Genomic DNA, 21,639 nt, shown 5'->3' with positions numbered 1-21,639 from the left:
CAGCATCCTCACATCATCACCTATTAAGCTCCAATATTCTTGATAAAAGCATGCCCCAAACCCATCAAGACTTGGAGATTTTAAAGGGGCCATCTACTTAAGAGATTCCTCCACCTCCAGCCTAGTAAATGCCTACTGTAAACCCTAGTTCATCTCTCTTGTTACTCTACTTTCTAGATTTAATAAACATCTATCTATAGCTTCTTGTGTAGGGATTATAGTTATAAATCTCATAAAAATGATCTTGGAAGGCTTTTTGAATATCCCCCTAAACTGATCAAGTCATTGACTGTGAGTCCCTAATCTCCATAATCTGATTTTTCTTATGCCTTTGAGTTGCACATGCATGGAAAAATGATCTAGTGTTTCTTTCGCCATGTTGGTATCAGTTCCTCTTTGCTCTTTGTCTCCAAGATTTCGAAATTGACATAAGTTTGACTAAAAGTCAAGTTTAGAGGTTCTACAGACTATAACATATGAGGTTTTGGATATCTGTGAGTTTAGAAAGTAATTTCATGCTTGAGGTATAGAAATTTGTGGACTATGAGATGATCATGGGGATATTTCAGATTTGAGGTTTTATAGACTTTAGTATATGTGGTTTTGGGTTATTGGAGACTTTAGGAATTATTTTTGAGATTTGATGTTTACTATTTGGCGGAGTTTAAGAGATATTCTTGTTGATAATTAAGGTTTGAGATTTTACAGATTTTATGGATTGATTTTTTGGAAATCTGAAGTTTAGAGATGATGTACTTTTTAAAAGTGATTTATTGATGAGACTTAAGGTCCTAGAATTCTGCGGGCTCCAAGATATGATTTTTGATGATATGTAGGGTTTTTGCACTTGTGAACCTATGTAATATGTCCTATGAAATCTGAGATTTTAGATTTTGCATATTTTAGGAAAATGATTTTTAAGACATTTGAGATTTTAGTTCCAGTAGGCGTAATGCCATGAATTGTAGGAAATGATTCTGACAGGATTTAAGGTTTATATTTTAGGTTGATTTCTTGGAAAGAGTTTTCATTAGGAACTTGAGGCTTAGACTTGTGATATTGATGTTTTAGAGGCTACAATCATCTTGTTTTAATTTGTGAATTTGACTCTGGCAAGTTAAAAATGTATGGATTGGTTAAATGTGGGGTTTAGTTAATTTTAGATGTACAAGAGTGAGTTACAATGTGTTTAGGACTACAACTTATAAGAGTGTGCAACGAAAGCGTGGTTTTTAGTAATATGATGGTTTGAGAGTTCATTTTTCTATTTGTATGAGGTTATTACAATATTGGAGAGTTAGGATTTTGGAATATTAGATTCGGTAGTATGATCGAAGATTGGCATAGGCATGGATTTGTTGTGGCAGATAAATATTTGGACTTTGCTTTAGGTGTAGCAAATCTCGAGGATGAAATTTTTTTAAGGGGGGAGGATGTAACACCCGGGACCAACACCATCACCAGGTTGCTTTCTAATTTTTTTTTGGATTTATACGTATGGAAAGCCAGTTGATTTGTCGAATATTTTTTGGGTCGATAATTTTTTTTTGGAGACAAGTTGAAATATTGCAGAGTTTGGTTTGAGGCACAAAACTTAGGGAAGAGCCCATTTATTTATTTTTATTCACTACTAGTCAAGGGCCCAAATTTTGAAACTGACCAAAATGGCCAAGTCCATGATATTTTCTTTCTGACCCCACGTCATGCACGTCGTTTCCCTCTTCGTGCACGTCTCTCTGTCCTGCTTTCTCTAGGGTTTTATCTGTTTCCTATATATATATATATTTTTTTTTCTCAGCAAGTAAGCATTTATAGATAAACTAACGGATACAAGACACAAGTTCAATGGGTGGGAGTCCCCTACAGTTTTTTCAAAGTCAACATACATTACAATACAAAAGTAAAAATACAAGGGGAGACCGCTTGGTGATAGTTTTTAAATTGCAGCTAGAAGCCACAGTACAAAGGGGTGTACTGCAACGTGTTAGTCTAGACTGGCTGGAAGGACCTATCACATCCACTTTCACTCGATCTTCGGTTAGGAAAAGAGGGAATATAGTGTAGCAACAAAAAACTGAGACAAATCATAGGTGAGGGGCCACCACTGGCTGTGGCGGCAGGTGCAGTACATGCACCACACCTGGAAAGGGTTGAAAGGACGGAACATGAAGATCCGACGTCGTTGATCCCAACGGTGCCGTCGTGACGGCAGGAAGCCTCCGTAGGCATGGCGGTGCATGAAACTTGCACACGACATAGACCGTGCATGAGGTTTACATGCCACTCGAATGAGAAGATTTCTTTTGCCGTCTTGAATATCGACGCTTGGGGAGGCTAATGGCGGGGCATGTGTTGGACTTTGCTAGCTAGAAAGTAGCAGATAGACTAGTTTCGGTGCTACCGGTGAAAAACTAACAAAAAAGCTAGGGAAATAAAAACCTAAATAGAGACTAAGGTTGGGGTTGGCGAGGGAGGGAGGTGGGTGAAGCCAAAGCTTCAACCGCCCTCCCCCTAGTAAACGGATCAAACTCTGGAGGTGGCGATTTGTTTTAGGGAGCGAGAGAGAAAACGATCTTTTTCACGATTTTCTTTTGTTACATATCCAATCACAAGTTTGAATAACTTGGGTACCATATATATATTTATAGAGAAAACGATCTGTTTCCTCTATATATTTACACGTTCATCAACACTTTTCTTGCCTCTCAAACACAAGATCACACAGTGGTTTTCTTTCTCTACCCTTGGGTACCATATATTTACTCATGCAAAGATGTACTGTTGCATAAGGAGTTGCCCCTGAACCAGCGCCGCAGAAGCCATCTTTGCTCCTCAACCCCACATTCATTATCCTCAACCAAAAACTAGGGTTGTCGCTTCAAGTTCTTCCTTATTCTCTCGGTTTCCCACTGCTGCCGCACCACCTTATGATAGCCATTGTCTAGCCACGCGAAACCGTAGCCAGCCATCCCCGATGTTGCACCCTCATAGTTTTTCCTCAGCCCACGGCCTCCTCCTGCTGCAGCATCGCAAGCCCCCAACCTCCATCTTCCCGTGAAACCTCAGCCATCAGCAACGACGCACAGCACCCACTACACCTCCACATAGTTGCCGCCCAGTTTGTCCACCCCACGTAAGCCATCGCCCAAACCTCACCGCGTGGAGCCACTGCTGGCCCTCACCGAAAAAGGGACCTCTGTTTTTGCTCCCAAAACAGAGCATCTACCTATCCATTGCGAAGCCATTGCAACCATCACAACCGAGAGCCATGCCTTGCCACAGTTGGGCAGCGACGCCACTGTCAGCAGCAACAGATGACGCCGGAGATCAAACCACCACCGTCCAGTGATGTCCAGCACCACCGTCCGAAGCCACCATGCACGCCGCATGATGCGTAAACTCCCTCTCATTACTCTCTCATCTATCTCTCTCTCTCTCTCTCTCTCTCTCTCTCTCTCCCAGTGCCTAGCCGCCGAGCTCACCACTGTCAACCTCCGTCCAGCCCATTGCATCGCCTCACGTCTCCCTTCCTCCTTGGAGCAGCCATGCCACCCTTTTGTTAAGTTCGGTTTCGGTTTCAATATAGGAAGGGTTAGCCTGCTCGTAAGGTTAGAACATAAAATCTTTGATGAAAGTACAATTATGCCCTTTGAGTTTAGAAGCCAAAGTTTGAACCTCTAATATTTTTTATGTTGTACGTGAAATTATGATGGGCCTCAGAAGGGTCGTAGAAATGAGTATAATATTTTTAGGTGGGCCTAGTCCCACTTGTTATCATATAAAATTTTATTACGCATGAATAGTTTAGAATTAATGTATTAGTCGAAGAAATTAAGTGAATATTGATGAATTTAAGAAGTGATGGTATTTTAGGGTTATGAGAATTTTAGATTTTAAGGAATTACAATAGTTTGATTTAGTATTCCAAGTTTGAATGTCAAAGTACGTGTTTGATTGAAAATTTATGGAAGTTACGTGACTATTTTATCAGTGACGATTGATTTTAGTTTGGCGCTGTTGTGACAAAATTATGAAAAGTTAAAAAGTCCAGATAAGGGGGGTCTCTATGCTAGACTTTGTATAAAAATAAAATAGACTGAGGTTAATTTTAGAAAATATGTATTTTTTGTTATGAAAAGAATATTTGAAACGATCTCAGTTATTTGTTCTACATTACTCATAAAATTATGTATAAGAAGAAAATATTTTCTATCATGACTAATGTAGACATGAGCTTATTTTTGACGTTCTGTTTCCTAACTTTCCAAAAAGAGCAAATATGAAGAATATGAAAATTTTTGCATAACTTATATTTGTGATCTGATTCTGTTATGTTCTGATTCTGTTCAGTACTCTGTTTTAATAAGATATGGCATTTGAAAAACCATTGGCATGACTATTTGGTTCTGTATCTGACTCTGTTTCTGCTCTGTTCATTTAGAGACCATACCATGGGGGTTTTATATGGTTTTTGTTCTGATATGATATGGTCTTGCCACGGGAAAGAATAGTAGTACTCTGTTTCAGTTATGATATGCATCTGCTTGGTTATCTGCTATTGCATAACCCTACCACTGGGGTTAAACATGAGCTTTGTTCTGATATGATGATGATGATGAGAATTAGATATGTTATGCCAAATTACTTTTGAAGATTCACATTCTGTTTTTGCTCGGTTGGCCTCCGGGGTTTGCACAACTCTATCATAGGGGTTAAACATGGTTTTCGTTTTGATATGATAAGATATGATAAGATAAAATGAAGATGTTTAGTTATGCTATGCCAAAGAGATTTTTATTATGAATATTTTTGAACTTTCGCTCTGATACTTTTGATAACATGTTCTAACTTAGCATTCTGAAAAGAAAAAGTATTTTTTTTTTTTTTTGCATTTTGAACTCTGTAAATATTCATATTTGCATACTAGTATATGTTTTATGCTTATGAAATTGTTGATAACTCACTATTTATCTCTATGATATTTTTTAGATAATTTTGATGGTTCAGCTGGAGAACAAGAGTAGGAAGTTTTAGCAAAGTGCATGTGATGATTGTACAAGAATAAGTGCCCAAGGGTACAAGTACTTATTTGAGAGTCATAGTTGGAAAATTGATTATTTTCAATTATTTAGATGTGTTAAGTTATGGATATTTTTGAGTCTTTGGTGAGTTTTTAATTTATTTTATTGTGGATTTTCTTTAGGGTTCATGGATATTTGTTATATAATTGTGCTATTGGAGAGAATATTGAGTATTAGGAGCTAACTTTCCGGACCTCCGGGATTAGGGCGTTACAGGACCATTCAAAGAGTATCAGTGGCCCATTAGGGAAAATCCTACTAGCCGATGAGGCAACCCGTCCCTACCCTAGCAGAGTATGGTCTAAGGGAACCTGCACCAATGAGATGAGCTAGTGCTTCCCTGTTGACTCTATTGGTAAGATAGGTCGGAACTGTCACCCCTTGCCCTTACCCAGGAAGAGTAACCGTATTAAGTGCACTGAAGTGCCCTCTCAAGAGACATGCTCGTGTCAGGCTATGAGGGCCAGAGACCCATAAGAGATCCCCGAATTAAATACGGTACTGGGCCTCCTCGGTATAAGTGCTAATGCCAGACCACTAAAAGGAAGGACCACAACAATACCCCAAGTGATATATAGGGAAGAAAAAGTAAGCCTAAGGGTATGATCCTTCTTCTATCCCTTTAAGCGCGCACACACATCTACACCCTGAAGGATATCAATTGACTTAGGCATTGGAGGTTTTCCTCCTTTGGGACACTAGAAGTTACTTTGTTTGCAGATAGTGTGGAGATAACAGGCATACCAAAATTAACATCAACATAGATTATAAAAATGATGTAAACTTTAAGATCATTTCGTATTTTATATTTGCAGTTTTGCAATATTTGGATATCATAGATAATTGGTCTCTTATTATCTGTTAAGAGCGTTGGTGGCACCTTCCCCTTGGGACCATAATGTAATTGCTTCTTTTGCAAGTTTATTTTTGTTTTCTATTTACAAAGCAACTTCTTTGTTCTCTACTAGGTAACGGGGTCTATATATATATATATATTATCCTGCACCAGTCATGTTAGTTTGTTGAGCTGGTTTGGTTTTAAGCTTACGAGCGGATGAAATCGTACTAGCTTGTCGCTCTTGTAATAGTCAAAACCGAAATCGATTGATTTATCAAGAAAATCGAGTTGATTGATTTTTTGGTTTATTTTTTGTTCTGTTCGATTTATAGAGTATTTAGTTTGGACCTTCATATATATTGGGCTCGTTGGTTTTGTAATCTCAATGTGTAATTATTTCTAGGACAAATACCATATATGCAATGATGATATTTAACTTTGTTAGTTATAATATACTAAAATATTATATATGCAAAAGAAAGTTAATAACTTAATATTAATGTTCATATATAAGAGTGAATTAATATCAATTATTACAAGAAATTAGATTTCCAGGGAAGAAATTTAAATTTCGGCCCTGATAGTAAATATTTGAGATGAACATGACTGCATGTGTGATATTCAAACGACATACTATTGTGTTTGAACAAGTCCATCAACATTCAAATGGAAAAAAAAGCATTCAAACAAAGTTTGTTGGACAAAACGTTTGAACACAAATTTTCATTCGAATGTTTGTAACAAACATTCAATCGGATTTTTTATATTAAACACAAATCGATGTGTTCAAAGGACAAGAAAGCATTCACATAGGAGTAAACAAATTCGTGTCATTCGAATTAAATTACCAATTCATCTGAACACATACCCATTAGTATTTTGGGAATAAACCATTTCATCTCCAAAAAACATTTCGTTCGATCGGGGTTAGTCACATTTCATTCATATTTACTCACATTTTTCAAAAAGAGTACAAAACACTTACGCATTCTATGACTACAAATATTTTTTTTCTTATTTTAAAAATTCTAAGTATTCAATCGATTTATTACACGAGAGATTTTCCATCATTAACGTTTTCGGAACAATTGGATGACTTAAGGGTTTGGTATTGTAGAAAGTGTTTTGATTCTCTTTAATCTGCTTTTTGGTTAAAAGAGAAAAAGTGAAATTTTACAATAGAAATTACTTCAGGATAAAGGGAAGAATGGATTCCCTCTTTGGGTTTCGCAAGAATTATTTGGGCATTTATTCGAGTTGATAAGGTTGGCAACGAGTTGATAAAGTTGGCAACACGGTATGCCTTTTCCCACTAGGAACAAACCCTAAGTTCCAGTAGTAATATATACTAGCGTTGGTGCTCTAGTAATGCAAGGCCGTCAATGATTTATCTGCCATGATACTAAATTTAGTTTTTCTAGGGTTCAATTCTTGTTAATGTTTTTTTATCAAATTAGTCGTAGATTCTAATTAGGGATTGAGGAGCAATAAAGGCATTAGGGAAGAGGGTACCGATCGCGCATATATTTAAAATTTCTTATAATTTATTGAAATAAAAGAAAATATAGTATATGTGTGCGCCCGTGTGCACAGTACACACATATACATACATATGTAACACAACATTCATAATAAAGTAGCGTGCATATCTTCTTTTTGAAACGTATGATATATAAAAGGAAGGAGGTTGTGCCTTTTCAATGTGAAACCTCAAATTAATATTCTTTATCATAAAAGATTTACCAAAGGTGAGGATTGAACAAAACCGGATTCAGATGATGATTTGTAGAATAGGGCTTTGATTAATACATATACTTGCAACAAAAAAAGTTGTATAAAAAGATTAGGTACGTACGTACCTTTTTATTATTGAGAAATACTATCTCATTCATGGATCTAGCTGGCATATTGGTGCTGACAAAAGAAGTAGGTGGTTTCATTGTGGCTTAGGAAGATGCATGGATTTTGATCCTCTAGAATTCGTATTCAAATTCTAGAACTTAGAGTGAAACAGAGATAGACATAGAAAGTTAGTCCCACACCATTTATTGAGTATTCAATATTGTCCAAGAAATTCACTTGGGCAACTATAAATGTTGTGAGACTCACAACTTATTTGTCTGCCTCTCTCACTCTAGGTTCTAGAGTTCGGATAAGAATTCTAGCGGGTTCAAATTCAAGATGCATTACTAAAATTTCGTTATAACTTTTTGAAAAGAAAAATATATTCTAACGGATCAGATATACACTTATAGACTTGACTATAAATTTGTTCCATCCTATACAAGCTTTCCTAAGGACATAAAAAAATAATGAAAAAAATGCACCTAAGAAATTTCAATCCAAGTTAACCAAAGAAAAAAGATTTCATTCCAAGAGTGATGGGCACTCATATATAGACTTGGCAAAAGTTGATTCCAGTAGATTATAATGATAAAACAAGTTACTAGTTCAACTTGCTGCTCACACTAATGAGCGTAGTGAGTGGATAGATCTTGCCATTGCAGATAATTATATAAGCGGTATTAATTTTATTAAATAAATTATATAACTTGTGAATAATTTATTTTTTATTTATATTTCTTTTAATACGTTATTTATTGTGTGTTTTCTTTCAAATTGTAGGAAAAAATGATGGAGATGCAGTCAGCTTCTGGAAAATCCTCTGCTAATAACATAGACATATTCAAGCAAGTGCTCGGGCTCAAGTCTAGTATGGCAAGAGGTTTGGGACGATTTTTCAAGCATTCTGGTCCATCCTCCTCAACCTCATCGATTTCACAAATTAATAATCTTATCCAAGATTTAGAAGCTGCACGGTGTGAGAATGAGTATATGAGGTCGAGACAACAAGAGTTAGAGTCTCTCTTAGAGTGACAGTCTCATTTAGAGACACGTTTGCAGGACCAACAGATAGACCAGGTGGAAAGAATACATAGTGAAGTCCAAGAGCAAGTGCAGTGGGAGATGATGATGCAAATGGAGTGTGTAATGTCATTGCAACAAAATCGCGATGGGCGAGAAAAGAAGAACAAATGAATTTTATCAATTTTATTAGTGTATATAACTTTTAATATCTAATTTTAAAACTTTATAAGACATTGTTAGTTGTTAAATGATGGTGTGTAATATGATACAATTGGTATGCTTTTTAATTTGTTGAAATTAGTATTTCTTATCTGTACGTTCGAATGTAAATAAAAAACGTTCGAACAATAGTTCACATTCGAACCAACCTTTGAACGTAATTACACAAAATTATAATATAACGTTTGAACATACAACTCAACGTTCGAATGTACTCACCCTAAACAAACAAAACATTCGAATAGTTAAACGATTAACGTTCGAACAAACCTTTGAAAGTACCACTTGCGTTCGAATGATTCTTCATTAACATTAAAACTAACGTCTGAACATTATACCCGTTACGTTCTAACATTGGTTCGTTAACGTTCGAATGAAAATTCAAACGTTTATTGCAGTTAATGTTCGGATGTATCAACGTTTGAATGTAAATATGATACGTTCGAACTATAATCAACGAACGTCAACTTCTGTCATTCGAATTTCAATTGGTCGGGTTGACGTTCGAGCATTCGAATTGACGTCCGAACGTTACTTTCTGTGACAGATCTCAACCGTAAATAAAAAGAGGAATGTTCTAACGTTATACCAAACGGAACACCTCCAACTGTCACTAAAAATATGTTTAGTGACGGTTCAACAGTAAACTGTCACCAATTGTTTTCTATGACATACATTAGGTGACGGTTTCAAACCGTCACCTAATGTCTTTAGTGACATTTTGGTTATTTGTTGTGACGGTTTCCTCTGTCATAAAAGACAAATTGTGTTGTAGTGACTCTAATGATGAACTGTTAGTAATTGAATTGGAAGAGGACACTTCAAAGCTTTTATATACAGGGAAGGAAAATGACTTATAGGTTTCTTAATATTCCTTGGTCAAATGTTTATGTTTAACTTGTCATCAGTTTAAGAGTTCGGGACAATTCGTAATTTAACACAATATTAAAGTAGTTGTTCTACTTTCAACGTTAAATAAACCCTTTACCTATAATACCCCGTAGATTAAATACTAAATTAAAATCTAGTCTTGAAATTAAGATATATAATAATTACTCCATAAATTTTAATTTTTGAAAATTAGTATCTTTATTTTACATGTATAACATGCAACGTCAGAAGTCGAAACATAGACTCGGAACAGGCTCAAAAGTTTTTGAGCACAATGGCTCAGAGAAAAACCAAGCATTAAGACTCAAGGAAGATCTGAGCATGTTAATCAGCACACTTGCTCGGAATGACCGAGTATACAATGTGGATTAATTGCTTGGAATGACTGAGCTTATTGCTCAGTACACTTGCTCGGTATGCTTGCTCGTTATGCTTACTCGGTATGCTTGCTTGAAATGACCGATCATACTTGCTCTATCGATATCTTAGCTCGAGATGGCTGAGTATATTGCTCGGCATACTTGCTTGGAAGCGCTGAGCAACTTGCTTGGAAAGTGAAGTTAGTTATCAGCAAGGGTTTTGGCCGTTGATAAGGAAGTACATGAAGTCTAACTCAAATTGCAACACCTAGCCTAGACCAAAGGGTGTCAGAGTAGAGGTAACATGGGTTTTAACCCTTAATCGACATTAATTTTACTTTAGCTTTAAGGATCCCGTTACTATAAATAGGAGGGAGGGGGACCAGTAGTAACTTTCAATGAAAATTAAGAGATTGAACTGGCGTGAAAAGGAGTAATCGAAAAATGAAAGTAGCAACAAGGAAAGAAAGCGAGTAAGACTGGAAGGTAAGGAACGGGCGTGCAAGCAGAGAGTAAGAGTGCCAGGTTGGGCATATGTGAATGTAGGCAAGATTGAGCGAGATCCTGGTGAATAGAGACCATGAGAGAGGAAAAGAAAAAGAAAAGAAAAAGAGAAAGAAACTCACTCCTACTGATCGATGTAAGTGGGAACTATACTAGTCCTCTGAACAAGCTTGTGACTTATTTATTCATTATCTACTATGTTTTTATGGATATGAGTAACCATTTACTATTGATCTTGTTTTGGATTTATTATCTATTATTTTTATGAATTTGACTAGCCAAGTACTATTGATTTTGTTTTGGATTCAAGGTTTATGGATGAAAGATATTAATTGCTTATGTGATGTTGAGTAATTTTCATTATAGCATTTGCCTGCTGAATCTTTGAATAATTAAAAGTGGTAAAGATTGGCAAACTTGTCCTTTTTTCCATCTCAAATTAACTTGTGCCTACAAAAAATACTATTTCAAGCATGTCTCTATAACAAGTTATATGCTAGTGCAAAAGACATTGCTATGAGCAAGTCCCTATATCATGCTGATGAAGTTATAAAGATCACAAGATTGACCAAATTATTATAGTTAAAGGACTCAACCAGAGATGTTCCAGTCTTGAAATTGGTACAAGATTTGATTATGGGTAGCAATACATCCAATGGTGTGGATGTAGTCCTTGGAGGATGTAGAACTCGTGGCAAGAGGTCACTGAGTCTCATGAGAGGAAAAACCTATGTGAAGGGGAGTAAAGGGTGCACAACCCATTTGGGGGGTAAAACCATGAGTGCATGTTACATGATACCTTGAATAGTGAACATCCATTAATATGTGAGTTTGAGACAAGACAAAATAAAGATAAAAAAGTGAGCCTGCTGACAAATGCTAGATTATTTGATGTCTCCTTTTCATAATATGGCTCAATTATTTTCCATCTTGGGTGAATAATTGCTGCCATCTAAGGTAATACTTCGTTTGAATTAAATTATACCTATATGTCCATTGTTGTTCAATAATTGGACATTATAATTTGTTCGTGAAAATTTGGCTTATATGTTCATACTGCCGGCACTGACCTCACTTATTGAGTTGTTAAACTCACAAATTCCTTTCATCATTTTTTAGATAGAATTATATAGGAATAGTAGTATAAGGAAGGATGTTGCTCATATGTTCGGCAAGCATTACGAGATCACCTAGTTGCTTAACACACCACGAGCAATGTAGCGATTGATAGTGCTCGTCATCTCAGCTAGTTATAGGGAGTGCATGGTAGGCGAGCTTTACCCTAGGTAATGCGCCCGTCTCAAAGCATTACAAGGTTAGTTGCTCGCCCCTTGGTGAGCAACGCAATGCAAAGAACAATAATACTTACCATCTCGGCAAGTAGGCCACGTTTGCTTTCAGGAACAAAATCTAAAACTTTAAAAACCTCTAATCTAATCCTATCTCATCATTACAACTCTCCAAAATTTCCTCACAAAATAAAATCAACAATTTAACTTTTTCAAATCTCAAAATAAAATTAATATTAAAAAATATATTCTAATAATATTTTATTCAACCTTTTAACTTTAATCTTAACTCATCTTATCCCATCTCTTCTCCGAAACAAACGAGGCCTTAAGGAAAGATAGTGCTCGTTATCTCGATGAGGAATACAAGGGGACGAAGCTCAAGTGGTAGGTGAGCATTAGAAAATTCAAATGCTCATCACTCAGGGATTAGCAAAAGTACAATAGAAGCAAAGTGCTCGAACCTGAGTGGGCAACTCGAGGACGGAAAAAAGTAGGCTAAAAATATGCAATAGGATGGGGCGAGAAAACATAAGGAAAGAAGTAGGGTGCAAAAAAAAATTCCATTGACCATTAGATGTAGGACGGAAAAATACATTATGTCATAAAATTGAAGATTGGTTGGAGGCAATAGGATGGACAAAATTTAAGATAGGATGGAAACTTACAGGACAACAAAAAATTAAAGATAGACTTAAGATTAAAAAATGACAACTGATATTATAGTTTTGAGAAAACATTTTTTGAAAACATTTATTTATTTTCTCGGTATTTGAAAAATAAGTGTTAAATTCAGTCATGAGTTGTATAAGGGTCATATAGTACTCTATTTGAAAAAGAGTGGTTCATTAATAAATTAATTTTTTTCATATGAGTCTCATACATGTTTACCCATATTTTTCAAAAAGAATGTACGATACTTACGCATTCTATGACTACACAAATATCTTTTTTCTTAAATTAAAAATTCTAAGTATTGAATCAATTTATTACATGAGAGATTTTCCATCAACGTTTCCGGAACAATTGGATGACTTAAGGGTTTGGTATTGTAGAAAGTGTTTTCATTCTCTTTAATCTGCTTTTTGGTTAAAAGCGAAAAAGTGAAAATTAAAAAAAGAAATTACTTCAGGATAAAGGGAAGAATGGGGTTTCGCATGAATTATTTGGGCATTTCTTCGAGTTGATAAAGTTGGCAACACGGTGGAGCAATATTAATGCCTTTTGCCATGCACTAGGAACAAACCCTAAAATCCAGTAGTATATACTAGCGCTAGTTCTCCAATAATGCAAGGCCGTCAATGATTAATCATCTTTCATGTTACTAAATTTAGTGTTTCTAGGGTTCAATTCTTGTTAATTTTTTTTTTTTTTTATCAAATTATAAGTCGTAGATTCTAAACAAGAATTGAGGAGCGATAAAGACATTAGTGAAGAGGGTATCGATCGCGCGTACATTTAAAACTTCTTATAATTTATTGAAACAGAAGAAAATTTAGTATATGTGCGCACCCGCGTGCACACACATATATACATACATGCGTAACACAGTATTCATATATATTAAAGTAGCATGCGTATCTTCTTTTTGAAAGGTATGCTATATAAAAAGAAGGAAGTTATGCCTTTTCAATGTGAAACCTCAAATTAATATTCTTTATCATAAAAGATTTTTCAAAGGTGAGAATTGAACAAAACCGGATTCAGATGATGATTTGTAGAATAGGGCTTTGATTAATACATATACTTGCAACAAAAAAAGGTGCATCTAAAGATTAGGTATGTACGTAGCTTTTCATTATTGAGAAATACTATCGCATTCAAAGATCTAGGTGCAAATTGGTTTTGGGAAAAGAAGTGGGTGGTTTCATTGTGGATTAGGAAGATGCATAGATTTTGATCCTCTAGAATTCGTATTCAAACTCTAGAACTTAGAGTGAAACAGAGATAGACACAGAAAATTAGTTCCACACCATTTATTGAGTATTTAATATTGTCAAAGAAATTCACTTGGACAACTATAAATTTTGTGAGACTCGCATTTTATTTGTCTGCCTCTCTCACTCTAGGTTCTAGAGTTCGGATAAGAATTCTAACAGGTTCAAATTCAAGATGCATTAGTGAAACTTTGTTATAACTTTTTGAAAAGAAAAACCCATTCTAACAGATTAGATATACACTCATAGACTTGACCATAAATTTGTTGCATCCTATACAACCTTTCCAAAGGACAAAAAAAATAATGAAAAAAATGCACTTCTGAAATTTCATTCCAACTTAACAAAAGGAAAAAGATTCCATTCCAAGAGTGAAGGGCACTCATATATAGACTTGACAAAAGTTGATTGCATTAGATTATAATGATAAAACAAGTTACTAGTTCTCGTTGCCAAACAAGGCTTAATTAATTGATTTTGTATGGAGCATTGCAGCTTTTCTGGGTTGGTAGCTAAATCAACAGATACTTCTCACGAGGAAGAGAAAAAAGAAATTAGAAAATAATATTTGAAAGTCTTTTAACCATGCAAGATCATTCTTTGATGTGATATTAACTGAAAATAATAAATAATTTTTCGTACAATACGGTGATAAAAGCATGATTCTTAAAAAATATTATTTAAACAGCCCTCGGAAAGATAAAACGGAAATTCCATTGCAAGAATGCTAGAGGAGTAGTGTAGGCTCCTAGACTTACCATATATAGTCTTTGCCCCCTTGATTGGCGCAAGTCATGACTTAATTAATTCCATTTCTGAGAAGTCTTGAGAACCGAAAAAAAAAAAAAAAAACATAATGGTTATTATTCTTGGAAGCAATTGAAGAGTTTTTCTCTCAAAGATACAACAACAGTACTAAGGAATCAATGGCTTTGATTTTATTCTTGTGCATGTACTGCATGCCCCTTTATTGCTTTCGTTACAATCGAATCAGTTCTATTCTTTGCTCCAGTTATACTTTTAGAATTCAACACGCTATTGACAACTGTTATAGATATAAATAGATTATATAAATGTAAATTTATAAATTGACGTGATTTTATTGAATTCGTCTTTATAATAAAAATAAATTATATAAATAAAATTATATATATAATTAAAAAAATTAGAAAAGATATTTGTGACTATTTTCTTTTAAAAGGAATATTCCATTAATTGAGGATATATATCCATATATACTTCCTCCACTTATATCGATCTAAACCGAAATCTTTTATAATTCTTAAAAGATTACGTCCACGGCCCTGAGTTTGAATTAAAAGAGCAAAAACAATATTCTTCAGGATGACGTTTTTCTAAAATAGATTATTAATTTCTCAGAAATTTCATTAAAATTTCCCATAAATAAAAAAACTTCCTTGCAGGTCAAGTGGACCAAGACCAACTTCGTTAATTATTATATAATATGGTGCTCGAAAATCAAAATAGAAAATGCTTTTCCAGGAAATTAAATTTTCCACCTCAAAATATGATTTTTTTTATGCGTAAAACCAATTACTAAGATTATTAGACTATTAACATGATCCTAATTTCCAAAATTTGACAGAAACTTTGGTTAAGATCTAACTATAGATCAATGAGAAATAGAGTAATCGAAACTATATTTTGATGGTTAGATCTTTTATCAAAATTTGATAATCTACTTTAAAATATCCATATGCGGCTTTAATATACATATATATGTATATATATATATATATATGTAATAGAAGATTGTCATATTTAAAAGAGCAGTGCTACTCTTACCGAAAATTCAGTACCGAATAAGTATTGAATAGTGTAATTTTTTCTTTTTTCTTCAAATATTTTTTTTAAAAAATAAAATTTATAAACTTATTAAAAAAAATATTTCATTAACCATTAAGTGAAAAATAAAAAAACCATAATTCGGTAGAAAAATTCTGTGGGAGTTGTGTCATGGCCTCACTGTAGGAAAAGGAGATAAGCACGACATGGAGGCTAGGGTTTGTGGCTGAGAGATGAAGTGATGAAGTCGAAGCCAACAGAAGCAACTTAAGTGTTTATCTCAACTGGGAACGCACCGTTTAGTGTGGAGTCATGAAGGAACGCACCGTTTGAAGAGGATGGAAGACTGATTGAAGACACACCGTTTTGCTGAGGATGAAGCACATCATTTCATCAATTGGAGTTAACCGCAACACACCGTTTCGAGCAACTACTTTATTCTAGAATATTTCATTTCTGAGTTTGTTATTTTATGTCTGAGTCTGTTATTTTAAGGAACACGTGTCATCCTTTTTTTTTCATTAGTTTTCATCCCTGCATGGATATGTAGTGGAATGGAAGGAAAGGAAATCATCTGAACATAGACACTGAAATTGTACTGGAATGTTGGAGCTCAAGGGATCCCTCGAAAGAACCCTTTTATCTTTTATTTCAATCAAATTGGCTCTGCCATTTTCACAAACAATTTGTGCGCATCTTGCAATTCATTACAGACTTACATCCATTTACAATCTCGCCCAGCCATTTACAAACAAGAAGCAGAGTCATTACATTGTGTTTCTGTTATTAGAAAGGGTAATATTTTCTTCATAATTTTTAGATTGGCATGCCTTTCATCAAATGTAGCTGGGTGGGGTAGAAATTGTGACTCGAAAGCTGAAATGATCCGGTGGGTTTCTGCTGAAATGAGGTGGATTTCCACGATCTCTTTATGATGAAGCAAAATAATGGAGAAGGCGGACGCGTAGAAGGGTGTGAACTGTGACTCGAAAGCTGAAAAGAACACGTAAGAACAAATGCCTTACGCGTGTTAGCAGACATGCAATCTTTGCTTTCATAGGCTTCCTTCAACGAACTTGGAGAAATTGCGAAGTCATTTAGAAATGAGATGAGATGAGACGATAAATATATAAATAATAACGAAATATTATTTTATTGAATTTTGGAAAATAAGAAGAAAAAATTGAATAAAATATTATAGAGTTAAAATATTATTGGAATATAATTTTTTAATCTAACTTTTGTTTTAGTGTTTGAAACAGTTGAATTATTTTTTGTTTTCTTTCTAGAAGTTTGAAAAAGTTATAATGATGAAGTTATAATAATTAGATGAAAAAGTTAAATATTTGACATAGAAAAATGTTTGCATTTGAATAATATTTGATAAAGAAATTTTGGGTTGAGATGAGATAGCTTGTGCTGCGAAATAAAGTCTACAGACTAGTTTGGGTGGTCTTCAATTCGTTATTTTATTATTAATTTTCACATACTTTTCACTACTATATATTCAATATTCTATCATTACTTTTTTTTATTACTTTTTCACTACTATTTACAGAATATCTGAGATCACCTCATTATCCAAACGCAACCTAAGGCCCCGTATGGAGAGTGAAAGTGTTATATTTCATATCATCTGATCATTACAACTTTTCTAAATTTATACACAAAATATATAATAAACAATTCAACTTTTTCAAAATTCTAAAATAATAATAATATCAAAAAATAATATTCTAATAATATTTTATTCAATTTTAATCTTTCATCTCAACTCATTTTATCTCAGTTCACTATCTAAACGACACCTAAATCTCTTCTATTTATTTATATACCTTATATATATGTTCTACTGGTATGCGAGTTGGTTGTTCACATTGTTCAACCTCATGCCTTTTTATATGATTTACTCGTTGGTCTAGAATCAAGATCGATAGAAAATTATATAATTTTCATAACTTAATTAGTCGATTCTTCCAGCAACGTCTTTAACTTCCCAATAAAGGGTTATATATACTGAGATGCTAATTCCGAGAAATATATATATATATATATATATATATATATATTTATATAGACACACTCATATTACATGTTACGTTAGGATCGATAAGAATATAATCACGCCATTAATATTCCGAGATAACCTATGAATTTTTTGAGAAAATAATTTATTGATTGTAAAGAATAATTCTTCTTTTTTTTTTTTAAAAAAAAAAAAAAAAAAAAATGAAACTGCCTTGAAACTTCTGATGAAACTTTGTGATCTTGAGTTTGCGCTTTGTAACCGATATCGGGCGCTATATATTCTGAAGAAATTGTGATAGGTAGTATATAACTTCTCTACTGGCTATTACTAATATTGCTAGTTTCCAATTTCCCCAAAACCCTCTCTCTTTCACTCTTATCGATCCTCCATTTTCATTCCAGCCATGAGGTTGCGAAAACCAGCGGAGATAGCTATCTGTGATCAAGAAGCCTATCGGTCTGTCTCCAAGACCCACAAACGAAGGTGGCGGTTGGCTTTCACGGTCATCTACTTTACAAGGGCTCTTACTTCTATTCCCAAGAAATTGGTTCTTGACAAGAAGTGCCCTGTTTTGCGCTCCCCCTCTTACGTTGCTATCGAGGTGCAACCGCCCATCGACGAGGATATTTCCTCGGCCGACCAGACCGCTAAATTTCTCGACGTTGATCCAAATACGTTTGCTGAGATGGTAAGGGACAAAAACTATGAATCTTTGAGTCAGTTTGGAGGGGTTAAAGAAATTGCCTTAATTCTTCGAACTGATATAAAAGATGGTGTTAATGGTTGCGAGGCTGATCTTAATCAAAGAAAGAATGTTTTTGGTGTTAATAAATTCCTAAAGCCACCAGCAAAAAGATTTCTTAGCTTCTTGTTAGAGGCATTGAAAGATAAAATAATTCTTATACTTGTCGGGTGTGCTGTACTCTCGCTTGCTTTTGGTATCAAACAACATGGCTGGAAAGATGGGTGGTACGATGGTGGAAGTATTATTGTTGCTGTCTTTTTGGTTGTCATTGTGTCAGCGGTGAGCAATTTTCGACAATCAAGGCAATTTGAGAAGCTTTCAGAAAAGAGTAGCGATATAAGAGTGGAAGTTGTGCGAGATGGGAGGCGCCGACCAATATCGATCTTTGAAGTTGTTGTGGGTGATATTGTGTATTTGAAGATTGGTGATCAGATTTCCGCGGATGGGTTGTTCTTGGAAGGGCATTCCTTGAAGGTGGACGAGTCAAGCATGACAGGTGAAAGCGACCACATTGAGATCAATGAAAGGACTCCTTTTATGTTGTCAGGCACGAAGGTCACTGATGGCTTTGGTTTCATGCTGGTCACTTCTGTCGGCATGAATACTGCATGGGGCCAGATGATGAGTTCGATAAACCGCGACTTAAATGAGGAGACGCCATTGCAGGCTCGCCTCAACAAGCTGTCTTCGTATATTGGGAAGGTTGGATTATCGGTGGCTGCGCTTGTTCTTTTGGTTCTACTAATTCGATACTTTACAGGAAACACGAAAGATGACATGGGAAAAAGGGAATTCAATGGCAGCCATACAGACTCTGGTGACATTATGAATTCAGTTGTGGGAATTGTTGCTGCTGCTGTCACTATCATCGTGGTGGCTATTCCCGAAGGCTTGCCTTTGGCTGTCACTCTAACGCTGGCTTATTCAATGAAGCGCATGATGGCTGATCATGCCATGGTCCGGAAACTATCTGCTTGTGAGACAATGGGGTCGGCCACAATCATTTGCACCGACAAAACGGGAACCCTTACTTTAAACGAAATGAAAGTAACCGAGGTATGGCTTGGAAAAGAAGTGAATGATGATACATCTTTGGATATGGCAAGCAACATTCACAAACTACTCCAACAAGCAGTTGCTTTAAACACAACTGGAGCAATTTACAAAGCACATTCTGCGTCAGTTCCTGAAATTTGTGGTAGCCCAACTGAGAAAGCAATTCTTTCATGGGCAGTGATAGACTTGGGAATGAATATGGAAGAAGTTAAGCAGAGCTATGAGACAATCCGTGTTGAGGCATTTAATTCAGAGAAAAAGAGAAGCGGGGTTTTGGTGAAGAGGAAGAGCGATAAGACTATTCATACTCACTGGAAGGGAGCTGCTGAGATGATACTGGCCTTGTGTTCAACTTTCTATGACAGTGCCGGGATGCTGAAAGCCCTGGATGAGGAAGAAAGACTACAATTTGAGATTATTATTAAAAACATGGCAGCCAAAAGCCTCCGATGCATTGCCTTTGCTCACAAAGAAAGTGTAGATGAAGGTGGACAGGTTCCTAAGAATCTTGAAGAAAATGGACTCACATTTTTAGGGTTGGTTGGCTTGAAGGATCCATGTCGGCCAGGAGTCAAAACAGCTGTGGAATCTTGCAAAGCCGCTGGAGTTCATATCAAAATGATCACCGGTGACAATGTGCACACAGCAAGGGCTATAGCTCTTGAATGTGGGATTCTTAATCCTGATGGGAATCTAGACAATGAAGCTGTAATTGAAGGAGTACAATTTAGAAATTACTCACCCGAGGAGAGAATGGAAATGATCAATAGAATCCATGTAATGGCCAGGTCATCCCCTTTCGACAAGCTTTTGATGGTACAATGCTTAAAGCGAAAAGGCCATGTGGTTGCAGTTACAGGTGATGGAACAAATGATGCGCCAGCTTTAAAGGAAGCAGACATTGGACTTTCCATGGGAATCCAAGGAACTGAGGTTGCAAAAGAAAGCTCAGATATAGTAATCCTGGACGATAACTTCACCTCTGTGGTGACAGTGTTGAGGTGGGGAAGGTGTGTATACAACAACATTCAAAAGTTCCTTCAGTTTCAACTCACGGTGAACGCTGCCGCCCTTGTCATCAACTTTGTTGCAGCTGTTTCATCCGGGAAGGTTCCATTGACTGCAGTGCAGCTACTATGGGTGAACCTGATAATGGATACATTGGGAGCTTTAGCCTTGGCTACTGATAAACCCACCAACGATCTCATGGCAAAGCCACCTGTTGGCCGATCAGAACCACTTATAACCCTAATCATGTGGAGGAATCTCATTGCTCAAGCTTTGTATCAGGTAATTATCTTACTGGTTTTACAATTCAAAGGGAGATCCATCTTTGGTGTAGATGAAAAGGTTAAGAGCACCATCATTTTCAATACTTTTGTCCTCTGCCAAGTCTTCAACGAGTTCAATGCAAGGAAACTAGAGAAGAAGAATATATTCATGGGTCTATTCAATAACAAATTGTTCTTGGCAATCATTGGAATTACAATAGTTCTTCAACTTGTGATGGTGGAGTTTCTGAGGAGGTTTGCCAGTACTGAGAGACTGGATTGGGGGCAGTGGGGTGCTTGCATTGGACTCGCAGCTTTGTCATGGCCGATTGGTTGGCTAATCAAGTGCATTCCAGTTTCAGGCAAGCTGTTGGCTTACCACAGGGATTCTACTTCCTGAAAGGCTAGCTAGCTCGGATTGACCGGCTTTCACCAGGGAAAAAGTTGAAAAAAGTGGTGTAAGAGTCATGATCTAGTCAGCTTTAAAGGATTTTCATTTTCTATTAATTATGTTTCACAATCATTTTCCTTTTCCTATTCTCAATTCATGATGAGGCATCCAACCAGCTGCAACTTATACCTTACGGAAGAAGATTGCAAGAAAAGTTTTCAATTACCTAGCTAATTCTTTCCATGTACCCAGTTCCAGAATTATAATATGAAAAATTTATTCAGAACCCTATACCTTACATTTGCTTTTATTTATTATCCCTCAATAAGTAAGTATGTAGTGTAAAGTTACTGAA

At 35.6% G+C, this 21,639-nt stretch overlaps 1 protein-coding gene and 1 long non-coding RNA gene across 2 annotated transcripts; both read left to right on the top strand.

The window, feature by feature from the left end:
• Positions 1-9,198: 9,198 nt before the first annotated feature.
• Positions 9,199-16,388, top strand: LOC121260777. The gene is made up of 3 exons (XR_005939779.1): positions 9,199-9,209; positions 13,908-13,910; positions 16,111-16,388. It is a non-coding gene; the product is annotated as an uncharacterized LOC121260777 (long non-coding RNA).
• A 1,517-nt stretch (positions 16,389-17,905) lies between these two features.
• Positions 17,906-21,400, top strand: LOC121260561 (putative calcium-transporting ATPase 13, plasma membrane-type). Its single transcript, XM_041162492.1, has 2 exons — positions 17,906-18,119; positions 18,223-21,400. The coding sequence occupies exon 2, from the start codon at positions 18,225-18,227 to the stop codon at positions 21,291-21,293; it is 3,069 nt and encodes a 1,022-aa protein (XP_041018426.1). The 5' UTR covers positions 17,906-18,119; positions 18,223-18,224; the 3' UTR covers positions 21,294-21,400.
• Positions 21,401-21,639: the final 239 nt, after the last annotated feature.

Source organism: Juglans microcarpa x Juglans regia, chromosome 4D (genome assembly GCF_004785595.1).
Source record: "Juglans microcarpa x Juglans regia isolate MS1-56 chromosome 4D, Jm3101_v1.0, whole genome shotgun sequence".
Taxonomy (NCBI): Eukaryota; Viridiplantae; Streptophyta; class Magnoliopsida; order Fagales; family Juglandaceae; genus Juglans; species Juglans microcarpa x Juglans regia.
The sequence above is the reverse complement of the archived record's forward strand: the minus strand, read 5'-3'. Positions and strand labels throughout refer to the sequence as shown.